The sequence below is a fragment of the Sceloporus undulatus genome, chromosome 1, assembly GCF_019175285.1.
Source record: "Sceloporus undulatus isolate JIND9_A2432 ecotype Alabama chromosome 1, SceUnd_v1.1, whole genome shotgun sequence".
Classification (NCBI taxonomy): Eukaryota; Metazoa; Chordata; class Lepidosauria; order Squamata; family Phrynosomatidae; genus Sceloporus; species Sceloporus undulatus.
Genome location: NC_056522.1, coordinates 257,048,022 through 257,063,594, shown reverse-complemented (window position 1 = coordinate 257,063,594; position 15,573 = coordinate 257,048,022). Strand labels below are relative to the sequence as shown.

General features: G+C 42.1%; 1 protein-coding gene across 3 annotated transcripts in view; it reads right to left on the bottom strand.

Moving 5' to 3' along the window:
• Window positions 1-10,741: 10,741 nt before the first annotated feature.
• LOC121919262 (membrane-spanning 4-domains subfamily A member 12-like) overlaps window positions 10,742-15,573 on the bottom strand; it is a 41,580-nt gene continuing 36,748 nt past the window's right edge. For all 3 annotated transcript variants that reach the window (XM_042445676.1, XM_042445675.1, XM_042445677.1), the window contains 2 exons: window positions 14,488-14,598; window positions 10,742-13,760 (listed from right to left, as the gene is read on the bottom strand). In XM_042445676.1, the coding sequence (XP_042301610.1) occupies window positions 13,635-13,760; window positions 14,488-14,598 (237 nt within the window). In that variant the 3' untranslated portion in view covers window positions 10,742-13,634. The remainder of the gene's footprint in view (window positions 13,761-14,487; window positions 14,599-15,573) is intronic.

The following is a 15,573-nucleotide window of genomic DNA, read 5'->3' as shown; positions in this document are numbered from 1 at the left end:
TTTTAGCAACCTGCGAAAGGATGCCAGGCTGAATCAACCCTGAGCCCCTGGCTGGTATTGAACTCAAAACCTTGTGGTTTGTGAGTGAGTGGGTGCAGTATAGACATTTAACCACTGCACCAACAGGGCTAGTGCTTTTAGTTTGTTTGTTTTTTAGGCCAATGGGTGTTCTTGAAAGTACTGCTGCATCATTTGAATAAAGCAGAGCTGGAATATGCCTTCCCTCTAGTTTTGAAGGGTGGATGTTTGTGTTGTTCAGATGACCCACCATGTCATTGATGTAAAATTTGAACAATAGGGGAGCTGGAATTATGTTCTAACAGTCACCCTTGTCTTAAATACAGATTTCTCATCAGGATTATTACATGTGTTGGCATTCCCATGGTTTTAAGTGCCATCCAAAGTTTTTCATGATCTATGCATTCAAATGTTTTTCTATAGTCTATGAAGCACATGCTGATTTTCTTCTGTGATTCACTGGTGCACACCATTAACCATCATATGTTTGTAATGTGGCCTCTAGTGCCTCTTCCTTTCCTAAATCCCACTTGGACCTCTGGGATTTCTCTATCCATGTATGATTGGAGTCTGTGCTGCAGATTTTTGAGCATAATTTTGTTTGTATGGGAAATTAATGCTATGCTTTTATAGTTGCTGCAATCTTTTGTGTCTCCTTTTTTGTGGATGGGGATGTATATTGATTGTTTCCAGACTATTGATCAACATTTTGGTTTCCATATTTGTTGGCATATTTTAGTTAATACTAGGGTTGACTGTAGCAATTAAATTGGAATATCATTTATTCTTGGTGATTTATTCTTCCCCAGTTACCGTATTGCAGCTTCCACATCACTTTCTAGAATTTGGAGTTTAACTGCCACTTTAACTGCCAAGGCTGAATCCTACAGAATCCTGGGATTTGTAGTTTTATGAGGCACCAGCACTCTTTGGCAAAGAAGGCTAAAAGAACTTGTGGAAATACAAATCCTGGAATTCCATAGGATGGAGCTACAGCACTTTAAGTGGTGTCAAATTGCTGTGTTTCTACAGTGTAGATGCATCCTTTGCTTCATCAATGAGTGCTAGGACAAAAACTTGAAAATAACTGCCTCAACTATTTCTCATAAGTAGTGATGTAATGGCTAGTAATATTTGGGCCACTAATTCAGAGCTCTCCCTGCAACCATTTGCTTAAGACATACTCCAGAATGAAGAGATGTAATAATGCAGAATTTAAGGCACCATCTTTATTAACCTAAGGGCATACATTAAGAAGCACAAAAAGGCCTAAGGCAGCCTTTGCAGGCAACAAGCTGAGTGGAGAAAAGTGGGATATACTTGCCTATCTCCACTGCAGGTGGCATTGCCCTGGTTCCAAGTAGAAGATCTGCAAATGCACTGATACAAGTTCACCAATTTGGGGAGCCAGAGAAGAGAGGTTACTTCTTTCTCTGTCCTATTCCTCCACTGGCCAGTGTTTGTAAATAAAAAGCCTTCAGGACCTGAAAGGCCAGCTCTTCCCTGCCAGCCACCTTTAACTGGATAGTAGGATAGACACAATGGTAGAAACTCTTCACCCTGAAGGAGCTCCTCTGTTCCCTTTGGGGCAGCTAATAAACTAATGCCTTCTCTACCCACAGTTTCTGCAGCATACCTGTTCCTATTCTATCTGGGCCACTAATCACAAGCTTCCTTTGCAAACTTTTTTTCCTCCAGAGTTCTAAATTGGCTCATAATGTACTTTGTCATGAGGCCACTTGGGAACTGTAGTTCAAGGGCAGGCAGCACACTGTTGCTGAGTGCCTGTTTCTTGTGTGTCATGAGAGTCCCATAGCTCAGGATCCTGACTAGGGGTTGGAATGTGGATGCCTAACATTTGGTAGTTCTCTCATCTAAGATGTTTATTACAACCTTCAGTCAGAACAAGTGTAAGATCTTTTTGTTCATAGCAGCATTCAAGTCAGAGAAATTAATTTTAAAATTACTGTACTGCGGCACAACACAGCACTGGTACTAAATGTCACTGAAAAATAATAGCAGCATTAATATTTGATCATTCTGATTTTTTGCTGAATTTAAACCCTATCAGATTAGAGTCTGAGCCCTTGTAAGATGCAAACAGAAATAAATCAACAGCAAATGAATGTTTTCATTTGCCCTTCTCTTAAAATATAAGAACAATCCATCTGAGTGTATTGCATAAATGTGAACTTTCTTCTCATGTTCCTTTCAGGCCTGATTCTACTGCCTCTATCAGGAAGACCACACATAAATATGTGTGAAAAGCTTTTTTTAAAAAAGCAACATACTTTCTTTCTCTTTCCTTTCTTCTCACCACCTCACAATAAGGATATTAACACCAAATACAAAGCATCCAGCCCTACACAAAGACAAATAATACAATAGACTACTCTTTCCAGGCCATTTGCTTTGTTCAGACAAGTCCATAGTGTCTTTCTCTCTCATTCAGGTGATGGAAGATCAGCTGACATCCTTTTAAATGCTGCCATTTCATGACTTTTGAGCTGCATAAGCACCAAAACACCAGTTAACTGGTAAATACTGTATTTGACTAAAAATCAGAAAATAATGTTTTAATCACTAAGCAACAAGGCTATTAAAATGCATTTGTACCATCTGGACTATTGACAGCAAGCCAATAATAGAATGAATTCATCAGATATGCTCTGTTTGAACTGAAACTACTCTGGGAATTATGCAGGCCTACAGATGGCTGCCAGCCCTAGCAGCCCCAGCCAATGGTGAGGAATGTTGGGAGTTGCAGTCCAGCATCTGGAGCATCTGAAGTGCCACATGATTCCCAACACCTACCTTAAAGGGCTTGTGGCACCGAAATGTAGCAGAGATGCTCATTGCATTTTGTGTCATGGTTTGTGAAAAGACAGGTGCCTGTTCACATGCTCTGGTATTTTTATCTCAGATATTTGTGACATCTTTTGCCATGCTCAAAGTTCCGAGTTTAAATTTTGAGGCAACCAATTCCATAATCTACACCATATTGTTAATAAATCTGAACGTTGAGTTACAAATTGGTGTCTATAATTTTTAACACATCTTTCTCAGTCTTATCACTCAAGGACTGCATCCATCAAAATGAAAACAGAGGGTTTCTGATGTGTCTGTTCCAGTTGTATCAGCCAGGGTCCATACTGGCTAGGAATTCTGGACATAGCAGGCCAAACAAAACAAAACAAAACAACTTTTCTAAGATTTCCTGAACTAACAGGAATGTTCATTGATGATGATCTCACCCATGCAAGTCATCAACACTTCTGTTTGGATTTCCAGACAATTTCTTTCTTTCAATGAAATCCTGACAGTTTTGTGGCATTTGAATAATATGCTATATACAGAGACCAGCCTACATATAGCATATTATTCAAAATAATATTATGAGGTTGGGTGGGTTTCCTGAATTTACACTATAGCCTTGAGATGAAAGCAACACAAGTGGAGAATATGATGTGTATGTATGTGTGCCTTTGAGTCATGTTGCCTTCAAGTTGAGTCATATTGACCCCATGAATTTCACAGGGTTTTCTTAGGCAAGGAATAGCCAGAAGGATTTTTGCCAATTCCTTCCTCTGAAATAAAGCCTATATCACTTGATATTTGTTGGCGGTCTCCTACCCAAGAACTAACCAGGGCTGATCCTGGTTAACTTCCAAGACCAGATGGGATCTGGTACATTTAGAGTATTGAGGCCTAGAGATCACAGCACCAAAAAAGAAAGCACTAAGAATTCAGCTTCATGCAATAATAGATTGAGACCACCTGAGGCAAAAGAGAAGATTATGCTCATCCGTATACAAAAGCTGACAGGACAGGCAACTGAATCATGCTTTAGCACCCAGTTTGCACTGGAAGGCACCAAGCTAGCTTAGGAGGGCACATGGCCATGTGGCACACAAAGCTCTCTCCCCAACACTACTGTTTCCCAGCTCTGCCAACATGTGCTACTGAAGGCACCTGTGCCTCTCCACAACTCTCAGAGCCCCAAGAAAATTGGAGGGCTGCACCCTCCTAAAATTGTTCACTTTTCCCCCTTCCAAATACCCCAAAGACCTCCTAGAGAGCATGGGCTGCAATTTTGCCATGTTTTTCATTTGCTTTAGGTCATCCTGTGTCCAGGTAAGGCCTTTTTCCAATAAGAAACAGTGCACAGATGACAGCAGGAAAAAACATGGCAAAATTTCCCACCATACCTCCTACCCTACTGGGAACTGGGACACAAATGGGGATCTAGGACAAATGAAGACCTCTTATTTGAAGAGGGCTTTTTAATAGGGAGTCCAGCTGAAAGATAAAGAACCATAAGAAGGAAGAGAGAGGTTTTGAAGTTTCCCATCAGGACAGCAGATTGAACGGACACGCTTGGTCACATTGTTCACTCTTGTGATAAGACATCTGATGTTTCTGTTAATATTACAGTAATTATATCTGAACTTGCAATACTATAGATGAATTAGCATATACAAATTTTAAAGAAATCTTCATCTCAGTGTCAGCTGAGGCACTGACTCCAAGCTGCTGCAACATTGTAGAAATAAAAGCACTTTGACACTATTTAAATTTCCATTGCTCCACGCTATGGAATGCTAGGATTTCTAGTTTGGTGTGGCACCAGAGCTGTCTGACAGGGAAGGCTAACTGTTGCTCAAAACTACAAATCCCACAATTCCATAGCATTGATTCATGACCATTAAAGTGGTGTCAACCTGCTATATTTCTACAGTGTGGATACACCCCAGATCCAGTTTTTGCTAGCTGAAACAAATTTGGAATATGTAGGTAGACTCGATTCAAACCTGGAGTGGATTCACTGCTCCCTGATATGGGAACCATCAGCTTCCCCTACTTCATCTATTTTTCTTTTATTGATGCATTTCTTCTTATTTAAAAAATACAGAAGTGAATATACATACCATACAAGCTTCTGCATGCATGTATGTTTTTGCGCTAGTGCTCATCACAGATTTTTCCTTTCAAGCAATAAGAAAATGTGTATATGGTTTGAAGGCACTTTGTGAATCAAAATGGGTGACAACTAGGCCCCTTCCATTCTCCAGTTAGGGATACCTTGGGCATCGAATTGGATTGTGAAATGGCTGCTGCTATTACCCTCCTGCTTGTATATACAGAGGTAAGATCATCAACCACCACCAGTTAGAACTGCTGAATGGGATGTGAAGCCTCCAAGGATGACTAATCCCATAGTTTTCTCTGCAGAGAATGAAGACTTCTGCACAACATTCTCTTGCTATTCACACCTTGCAAAATGTTCTAGAGAATTATTTTGCACATAACAGCATGATTTCTTATAATTTAATTTTGCGTCTTCACAAAATCATTCCTTAGAACACTTTACAAAGAGTATATACTGGGAGAAACAGCACAGAAATCTGGTAGCTGCATCATTCTTCCTAACAGTTGGGAATCCCTTTCCACTGTAGGGAAACAAATCAGTCCCTATTTTGGTATACCCCTTGAGACCATGCCAAATTCACACAGCACATCAGGAACCACCACTCTCCACTCACTCTGAACCTCTGGACTTTGTCACTCAGTGATAGTTTTTACAATTCACACCTTTTTCCTCAGAAATAAATTCACTGTCTGCTCCTGGGAAAGTAATTTTCACATTGTCTTTGCTTTTCTGTCTTCTTTCTCACATCCCACACACACATAATTTTTTTTCCAATTCCCATCCAAAAACTGACTCACTATTTGGCTTTTTCACATCTGTATAATACTTTTTCTTTTTAATTTTTTACATGGTGAGGGATGGAAGCATAGTTGGATTGATATCCTACATCAAACACGTGGAAGGTAACACCTCATCCACGTAGTTCCATGTTCACCCCGACTATGTATTTCTTTTGGATGGGCACAACGTTTTAGTTGCTTGTATTTTTATTCTTTACATTCTTTACATTACATTTTAGCATTATGTAGTAAGCTGCCTTGACTATATTTAATAATAATAATAATAATAATAATAATAATAATAATAATAATAAATTTTATTTATAGCCCGCCTCTCCCTGCGGATCTAGGCGGGTTAAAAACAAACAAGAATAACAGTAAAATACAACATATAATTAAAATTCATATTTCTAATTAATCCCTTATCCCAACCCTCCTCCCAGTCATAAAAAATAACAAACTAAAAGCAATAACAATATAAAAAATAAACAACAATATAAAATACTAATTAAAGGAAAGAATAAAAATTGGCTAAAATTAGAGATAATTAGAGGTGAGACATCTATCTTTCTTGGGGTAGACGGGGGGCAATCAATATCAGTGGAGGGGAGGCTAATCTGGAAAGGTCTGCCAGAAGAGATCCATTTTAACAGCCTTTTTAAAGGCTTCTAGAGGGATAATGCAATGGATCTCCTCTGGCAGGTCATTCCATAACCTATGAGTGGCAGATGAAAAGGCCCTCTGGGAAACCGCAGCCAACTTGGTCTTCTTTGGCTGCAGTAAATTCTTCCCAGAGGACCTAAGTGTGCGGGGTGGATTGTGTGAAGGAAGGCACTGCCGCAAGTAGTCTGGAACCAGTCCATGTAGGGCTTTAAAGGTTATAACCAACACCTTATATCATGCCTGGAAGCTAATTGACCGCCAATGGAGAGATTTTACGACAGATGTTATATGGTCGGTTCTAGGCTGCCATGTTTTGCACCAATTGAAGTTTCTGAACTTGGCACAAAGATAGCCCCATGTAGAGCGTGTAAAACAGAAAGATGTGCCCTAAATTATCCAAATAAATAAAGTAAAGATTGATAAGGAGTCAGGTGGCTGAGGCTGCATTTACACTGCAGAATTAATGTTATTTGACACTGCTTTAACTGCTATGGTTCAATGCTATGAAACTCTGAGTTTTGTGAAATATTTAGCATTCTCTGTCAGAGACCTCTGGTGCCACAATAAACTACAAATGCCAGGATTCCATAGGATGGCACCATGACAGTTAAAGTGGTGTCACACTGCATTAATTCTGCAGTGTGGCAGCAGCCTGAGATTGCCAAATATTGGCAGGCATCCTGTCTGAGTTACACATGTGTACTGTATATCATGTACAAGTCAACCTCATATATAAGTTGAGGGAAGGTTTCAGGGTAAAAATCCTGGATATTGATATGGCCCATGGATAAGTCGAGGGTAAAACTTAGGGGGCTATAAGGAAGGATGGAAAGGGGGAAATACTACTTCCGTCCCTCCTTCTCCTTCTCTGGACCTCTCCCAACCGATTCTCAGGTACTGGAGGAGAGGTTTTAACATCAGATTGAGAAAGGAAGCAAGTGGATTTAAATGGAGAGTTGTTTCTGTAGAAAGGAAGGTCTTGCAAAAGGAACCAGGGAGAGAAGCAAGTGGATTTAAATAAAGAGGGTTTTTTTTAAAATAAGGAGCCAGGTCTTGCAAAATGGAGCAGAGAGGGAAGCAAGTGGATTTAAATGGGGAGGTTTTTTTTTCCCATAGGAAGCCAGGTCTTGCAAAAGGAACCAGAGAGAAGCAAGTGGATTTAAATGGAGAAGGTTTTTTTGTTAGGCTGCCAGGGCTTGCAAAATGGACCAGAGAGAGAAGCAAGTGGATTTAAATGGAGAGGGTTTTCCTTAGGAAGCCAGGGCTTGCAAAACAGACTGGAGTTGAAGGAATTGGTGTTCAATGGAGATTGGGGCATCAGACTTGCTAGCTTTAGGACCTTTCTAAGCACTACTATTCTATTGACCCGTATATAAGTCTACCCCAACTTTTAGGGTCAATTTTGGGGCATAAATCTCTCAACTTATAGTTGAGCATACACAGTAAGTGAAACTTGTATCTGCATAATTTTTTTTTGGGGGGGGGGGTGTCATTATGGAAGTCAGACATGTTAACAGTAGTCATGTTAACAACCAAATTCCATACCCAAACCCATATTTTATCTTCAGCAGCTCCCCCATTTCACAACATGTCCAACTGTGTTCCTATAGCAGGATGCACAGCAATAATATCCTCCTCCAGAACTGTGTCACATCTCTCCACCTGCCTCTCTATCCACTTTTTACCTGCTACACCCTCCCCCAAATGTGGGAGGAGGGCTACGGCATGTAACGGGTGCACTTTGAGATAGTGGGGGAAGTGATGTGGCAAAGCCTTTTGCTACATCTTCCTGATCCACAGACCTTGGCCATTTTTTACTATCTCTGCATCAGCACAGCTGGTGGATCAGTTAAGATAGGGTGGGCAAAATTTCACCCCCAATCCTGTATCTGTGACCCTCACTCCCTTTCAGAATCCTTAGTGCACTCTTTTGCTGGCCAAAGAAGCTGAATTTCCTTTCTTTTGGAAGTGCCAATGAATAGCAAGTTGCCTTTTAAATTGGTTGCAGTTCCTCTTCGCTCTGATTAATGCCCTGAAAATGGTCATTTTTAGTGGATATCCAGCCACCACCACTGCTACTTAGAGTATTATTTCTCCTCCCCCTTTTTCTTCTCCTCTCCTTTCCCCCTCCTTTTATTTCTTTTGTGGGGGATTTCTCAGTCAGTGCAGCCCTTGGAGGCTCTGAGGGGAAGAAAATGGGCTCCTGGACCCACCACAGTTGCCCACTCCCTTGGCTAAGATAAATCTTCTTCTATCACTTAATCTCAAGGTCATGAAAAGTTTCACCTGCTAATATTTCTGCTGTTAATGGCAAAGAAGCCTGTCTAAGAAAAAACTCTGGAAACTCTATTTTGGGCTTCCCAGGAGTAAATAGAACATTAAATCCCATGTTCAGCATTTTTGATCTTTCAGAAGACATGCCCCATTAGCATCACTTAGGCTTTAAAGATTAAAAATATTTTTTCCCAAACCTTTCAACCACATAAATGCAGACTAAAGAACAGATTGTGCAATCCTCATTCATTTTCTAAAAGACAATTCATTAGATGTCCCAGACAGATTCCTAAAATGTTGTGCTGTCTTGAAGTCCAGAAAATTATACAATAACATTAAAATCCCTGAGAGAATTTCATTGGGGCTACATTTCCTGTACTGAGTTGCCCTATATCTAGTTGTTATGTAATGTTGCCTCAGAAACTGCCTTGTTGCTTGGCTCATGTAAGTGCTATGTGGGCTTATCGGCTGAATTGCACAAGAGTAGCTTCCTGCTGCTTTAGAAACTGGCTCAAAAGAAAAACACACACACACACACACCACACAACCATTTACTGGAGTTCCCATGATGCCTGCGCATTCCCTTTGTGTCACATGCAGCAACCTGAGAAACTCATTTCGAAGTGGGAAAAATAAATCCACATCATCTTTCTATAGACAAGAAAACCACTGCAGTTTATACCACATAAAGTTCTAGGCTGCATTTCTATATTAATCAATCAGTCTACTAGTTTTTAACAAGTTCTTTAGGTGCATTAGTTGTTTTTATAACATTCTGCTGTACAGGTTGAGTCTCCCTTATCTGGAATTCCAAAATTCAAAATATTTCAAAAACCAATTTTTTTCTCATGGGTGGCTGATATAATGACACCTTTGCTTTCTGATGATTTAATGTACACAAACTTTGTTTCATGCACAGAATTGTTTAAAATATTAAGTATAAAACTACCTTCAGGCTGTTTATGAGATAGAGGTGAAACATAAATGAATGTTATGTTTAGACTTGAGTCACATCTCCAAGGTATCTCATTATGTACATATACAGTATGCAAATACAGGTACAGTGGGTCCCCTTATCCATGGATTTGTCATCCACAGATTCAAGCCCCCGGTTGTTCCTAATGGCGGTGCATGCAGCCATGCTGCACTGCCATTGAGACTGCATTCGCAGTCATGGGAGGACCCCTGCAGCAGGAGGAGGACCAGAACCAGCAGGCAGTGCCGGACTGGGCAGATAGGTGCCCACTGCCCTGAAGGAGGCTTTGCTGGGCACTGGAGGGTAAGGGTGGCCACCAGGAAAGGGGTGCCGGATGCCTTGGGTGCCCTCAACATAAGCTGTGCTGCTGCTGCTGCTTCTATTGCTGCTGCAAGACTCCTGGCCGACCCAGTTGCAGGAGCCCCTTCCTCCTCCATGCCCTGCAGAGTGGGTGGAACCTACTTTGGCATCCCCAGCTGCCCTCCTCCCATTCTGCTCCCTGGGCACCCTTTGTCTGGCTACAGGAGCAAGGGGCAACCCACTCCGTAGGGCAGGCAAAGGGTCAGTCAGGAGTCCCACACCAAGGGCACCACAGGTACCCCATGCCCCTCTCCAGCAGGCACCCTTGCCCGCCCAAGCCCTCCCTTTGGGCACAGCCTGATGATCCTGATCCTTCTTCTCCTCTCACGGGATCCTCTCACAAATGCAGTCCAAATGGTGGCACAGTTGTCCCCAATGGCAGTGTGGCTGCATCCACTCGCCACCACTGGGGATAATAGAACCATGGATTTTGGTATCAGCGTGGGTCCAGAATGCATCACCTGCAGAAACTGAGGGCCAACTGTTTCCAAAATCCAAAATATTTCCAGTCCCAAGCATTTTGTATAAGGGAAACTTAACCTGTACTATCCCCTAAGCCAGTGCTTCTTAAACTATCTGATGTGAGGGACCAACATTGTATTTGTGACTCTTGGATATGACTGTTTCTTTCTTTCTAGGAAACTCCAGGGACTGGCAACAGTTTGGGTAAAATAGTAATTGTCAATAGGTATGACTTCCTATTAAAGCACAGGGAACAATGAAAAAGCAGACATGCATTGCTTCAAGTACATATTTTATTTTATTTTAAAAAATCATGTCCATGAAAAGCAAGATCAAACTTAGAAAGAGTGAATCACCTGCAGAATCTAAACCCTTACCTTGTCTAGGATTAAATAAACAACTACAAGAATCGGACCTCTGTGAGATCACTGAAGATTAGATATTCCTGTTTCACAGACAGGCATTAAACAGTAGAAATTTCTCATGAAAACATGCTCTGAATAAACATTAACCAAGATGCTCAAAAGCCAAGGGAATTGATCCCAATTTAGCCATTCCCAGTTCCTTAACAACAATAAAAAATCTCAAAAATGCCAACTTCTACTTACATGTTGTGCAGGCAAAAACAAAACTCAACCAAAACTTTTGGAGACCAAGGGCATGATCTACCAGGATGTTCTCTGTCCTAAGCTCCATTGAAATGAATAGAATTTGCACTAAATGTTTGAATATAACTCCCATTCATTTCAGCAGTGCTCAAGCAGGAGAATTGGACTATGCTGCAACCAGTTCCTCCTTATCTTATTAGACTGTACCTCCTACCATTACTGATCAGTGCTGGTGCTGGGTTAGGCTAATGGAGACACCTGAGTTGGGAGAAGACTGTTTTAAAGTAGCAAAGTCCAACTGTTTTAAACCAGCAAAGTCCAACCCCTTCTAGGCTGAATCTACCTGAGGCCTGTATCTCAGCTCCACTGCATAGTATACTACCCCAATATGGCCCCTTTACTGCCACACCTGTTTTAATCCAAACAACAGTTTGGAAACCCACACAGGGTTATGTAGCCACATTCATGCAAGATGGTGTTTCTTCTATGTGCATTTGTTCCCCATATCAATTTATGTCTGGCCACATGACCAGAAAGGCTGCTGGTGGAGGGGGTTCCTGCCATGCATGCACATATTCACATAGTCAAATAGCCTTTCTTTATTTTCCATCATTCTGACCACTCACCTACAGTCCCATTGGATTGGGTTCATACCTAGGCAGTTATCTCAGCCTATACATGTGTTGCCTCTGCCCCATCTAGTTTGCACAGCCTCATTTTCTAAATTTAATTCCCAGAGAAGCAGGTCTAGGATTGATAACATATGGTGCAGGTTTTTACAGATCTACCCAGAAGCAAGTCCTACTAAATGCAATAGTGCTTACTCCCAGGAAAGTTTTCTATAGTGCTTGCCCCCTGAGACTTCCATCACTGTACTCAAAAGGACATCTAAAGGCAAACAGATATTCAAAGATCAAAGCTTTAAATCTTCACAAATGTCCAGAGCAAAGGTGAAAAAAGAGGGGGAGAGGAGGATGCTGAGTCTTTTCCAGCCCTTCAAAAGTGAGAAAGAGCCCAGGTGACACATCTGTGGTGACTCCATACCACCCACCCACCACCATCCAAGCTGGTCTCACCATCCCGCTACCCTCAATTCACCCCAGCTTCAAATTCGGAGGGTAAAACACACAATTTAAAAAACGTTCCCCTCCCCCAAACAGTGGAGTAAACTGGAGGTTTTTTTAAAATAAGCTTAAATCCCTCAGGCATAAAAAAAATGTTTTCATGGTGGAAAAAGAGGAACAGCATGCATTCCAACACATCGAGGTAAGGATGCGTCATTTCATCGGTGTAGACTCAACCCTCGAAGCAGAGCTCTGTCATATGAAGGCTTGTGTCACCTCTTATTCCTGGGCTTGCCTCAGTGTCTTTGCCGAGTTTGAATGGTGCGAGGAAACACAAAGGGTCCATCAAGAGAACCAAGTAATTCTGTCACCAAAAATTTTCTGTTATCAACTTTTTAAAAAGAGAGAGAGAGAGAGAGAGAGAGAGATGCTATTTCTTACAATATCTCTGAGTATTAGATGGCAGTGTATAATTCCAGAATGATTAAAGATGCAATAGGATTCACTAATGTGGAATGTAAAATGGGTGTTATCTCTTTTTTTGCCTCAGAGAGACTGCCTACTTATAACCCAGCAGGCTATTGAGAAGTAGAGGTACAAAGTGTTGTTTTTAGCTCACCATATTTGCAAGCTATATAGCCATCACAAAGGGATGAGCCTTCCAGAGAACAAATTAGCAGAGCATTTCCCAGGGCAGGGCATGTCTGAATGGACATATATGTACAGTAAATTGAAATATAAATAGTTGTAGTGAGAGCAGTAGTCAACAGTGCTCGAGAACATGCAGCATTGCTGACAAGCTTTGTAAACCCAATCAGCTTTGCTGTGCGTGTCAAATTAATGCCAAATGCAGCTTTCTGCATCAAACCCATGCTCCCATATGGAAGCATAAGACTACAAGTATTGGGGCTAAGGTAGTCCCTTATGTTGGCTAATTCTCAGGAGACTCAGATTCAGTCAGAAGTCTTTAACAACCAGCTACAGCACTGGACACTTGCCATCCAAACCAACCCCACAGACTGATCTCTCTTTCCTCTCATCCCAGGGTCAGTCATACAGCCATCCAAAGGTAGAAAAGAGGCACTAATGTTTTGCCTATATTTGGGTGTGCTTCTGTTCCATGTTGTCTTTTGGGTCCCCAGTTATCTTGTGACCACTTCAACACTAGACCAAGACTATCTTCAAACATATTTTGACATTTTTCATATTCCATGTGCCTGACACATGGCTAGTGCCATACACAGCCTATGCAAAATGGAGTCCACGGTTACCTCTTAGTTCGAGGCAGAGCAGATCAAGCCACATGCTTCTTAGTCCCAGCCTGAAACCAAGACTGTACTGGAGAAAGAAGAGAGAGTCTCTTTGACCTCACTGGTCTGGCGGCTAGAATACTGGCAGTAACTGAAGGAACTCTGTCATGCAGGAAAGGGCCAGCTTTTACACCTCAAAAGAGGTGCAGCTGGTGTGATTTCTCCATACAGATTCCTCCTCTTGAGTCTTCTACACAGTCTCTACTTTTGAATCATAAGTTACATCATTGGAATTTGGTGGATAGCTTGTTGATGATTCTATTACAGAAGGAGTCTCTGTATCCGTCCTGATGGCATTTGGTTCAATCAATATGGCCTAGAAAACAGAAAACATTAGGCTTGCTTGCATTCCCACATTCCTCTCTGGTGAGGAGCAGATTTAGGGGTCAGGGAGGCCACACTACCTTCTCCCAAATCCATTAGGCCTACGTACTTTCAGATGCTGTACTCACACACACCCTGAGGCCTCTCCTCCTCTGCCACCCTCTTTTACTACCACAGTGAAAAGATGTCGCTTACCTTTAAGAATGAGTGGTTTTCCTTTGAAACTGGAAAGTGTGTGCACCCTACGAATAGCAGATTTGCTACCTCAGAAGACATAATCTTCTTGTTACTGAGACAGGAAGGCAGATGCTTACTAGTTTCAAAGGGGAAAAAATACTCTCAAAAGTAACCTGTGTTTTTTTTACCAATTTTCAGGACATTTGCCCATAGAGCCTTGAGAAACCCACAGAAATGGTTGAGGCAACCCAGAGGCTTAGATAGACTAGTACTCAGATAGACTAGTTCATTTCCCATTGATGTCATAACTTGATTAATAGATCAGGTCTTAACCCTATTATTGTCACATCCCTTCCTTATCACCACCCAAACAAAGCTATTTTCCTATCCACAGAAATAGCCTTGCCTCCAATTTTCTTCCCACCTTACCCTTGCCATCTTCTTTCTCATTGCTTCTTGAATGTCCATTTATCCAAGTACAACCTACATTCTAATTCTCAAACAGAGATACAATTACAACCATATTGAAAATCATGCAGTACCTCATTGGAGTCAGAGCGGGTTGCTCGGCACCAAAAATATGCAGTGGCAGATGCGATGCAAAATTCCACAATGGTGAATGTCAACAATACAATGGCGATCCTGTTGCCAGTCTTCCCCCAAAAGAAAACATACACAATATTAGAAGCTGATCACCAGATTAAAATCTATTGATTTTTCTTCCAGATACAAAAATTTACTACTTTTTAGCCTATTCATTACAAAGAAGACCTTTCAAGCCATAAAGCAAATTGAGTAGAAGTTTCCTTCTTGCAGTTGCATGTGGTATAATTAAAGGAGTATATCACATGGAGCATTTTGGTGGTTTTGTAACTCAGTTCCAGCTCACTTCTCAAGTGATTGCACTTCCAATGATGCGGTTTCATGTCATAAAGTGACTGTTTTATCAGACGCCACTGATTTCTATGGGAGCTGCTTGCAAATTGCTTCAGCAGTGTTTGTGAAGTCACCCCTCATTTTGGTAAAAACAGGAAAAAGTGACTTCAGAGAATTTGCTTCCAGGCTCCCTTCGATTGCATGCGATTTGGTCTGGTGTGAAAAAGGGGAATGACGGAGCACGATGCCACCCCCCTTGGCCCCTTGCATCCTGCTCCATCATTCCCCTCCTCCTCCTTCATGCCATCTCCTCCTCTCTGCCAACCAGCCGATCCCATCATCCCGAGTCCCCTGCGTCCTCCTAGACCCCGATCTGCTCCCCTCCTTCACCCTGCCACCAATCCCATCATCCCCTGCCTTCTCCTAGACCCCCATCTGTTCTCCTCCTTCACCCTGCCACCAATCCCATCATCCCCTGCCTTCTCCTAGACCCCCATCTGTTCCCCTCCTTCACCCTGCCACCAATCCCATCATCCCCTGCCTTCTCCTAGACCCCGATCTGCTCCCCTCCTTCACCCTGCCACCAATCCCATCATCCCCTGCCTTCTCCTAGACCCCCATCTGCTCCCCTCCTTCACCCTGACACCAATCTCCTGCATCCCGATCCTGGCCCCGGGGACCCCCAGTGAGCTATCCCATTATCCCCCGACTGCTCCTGCATCCCGATCCTGGCCCCAGGGACCCCCAGCGAG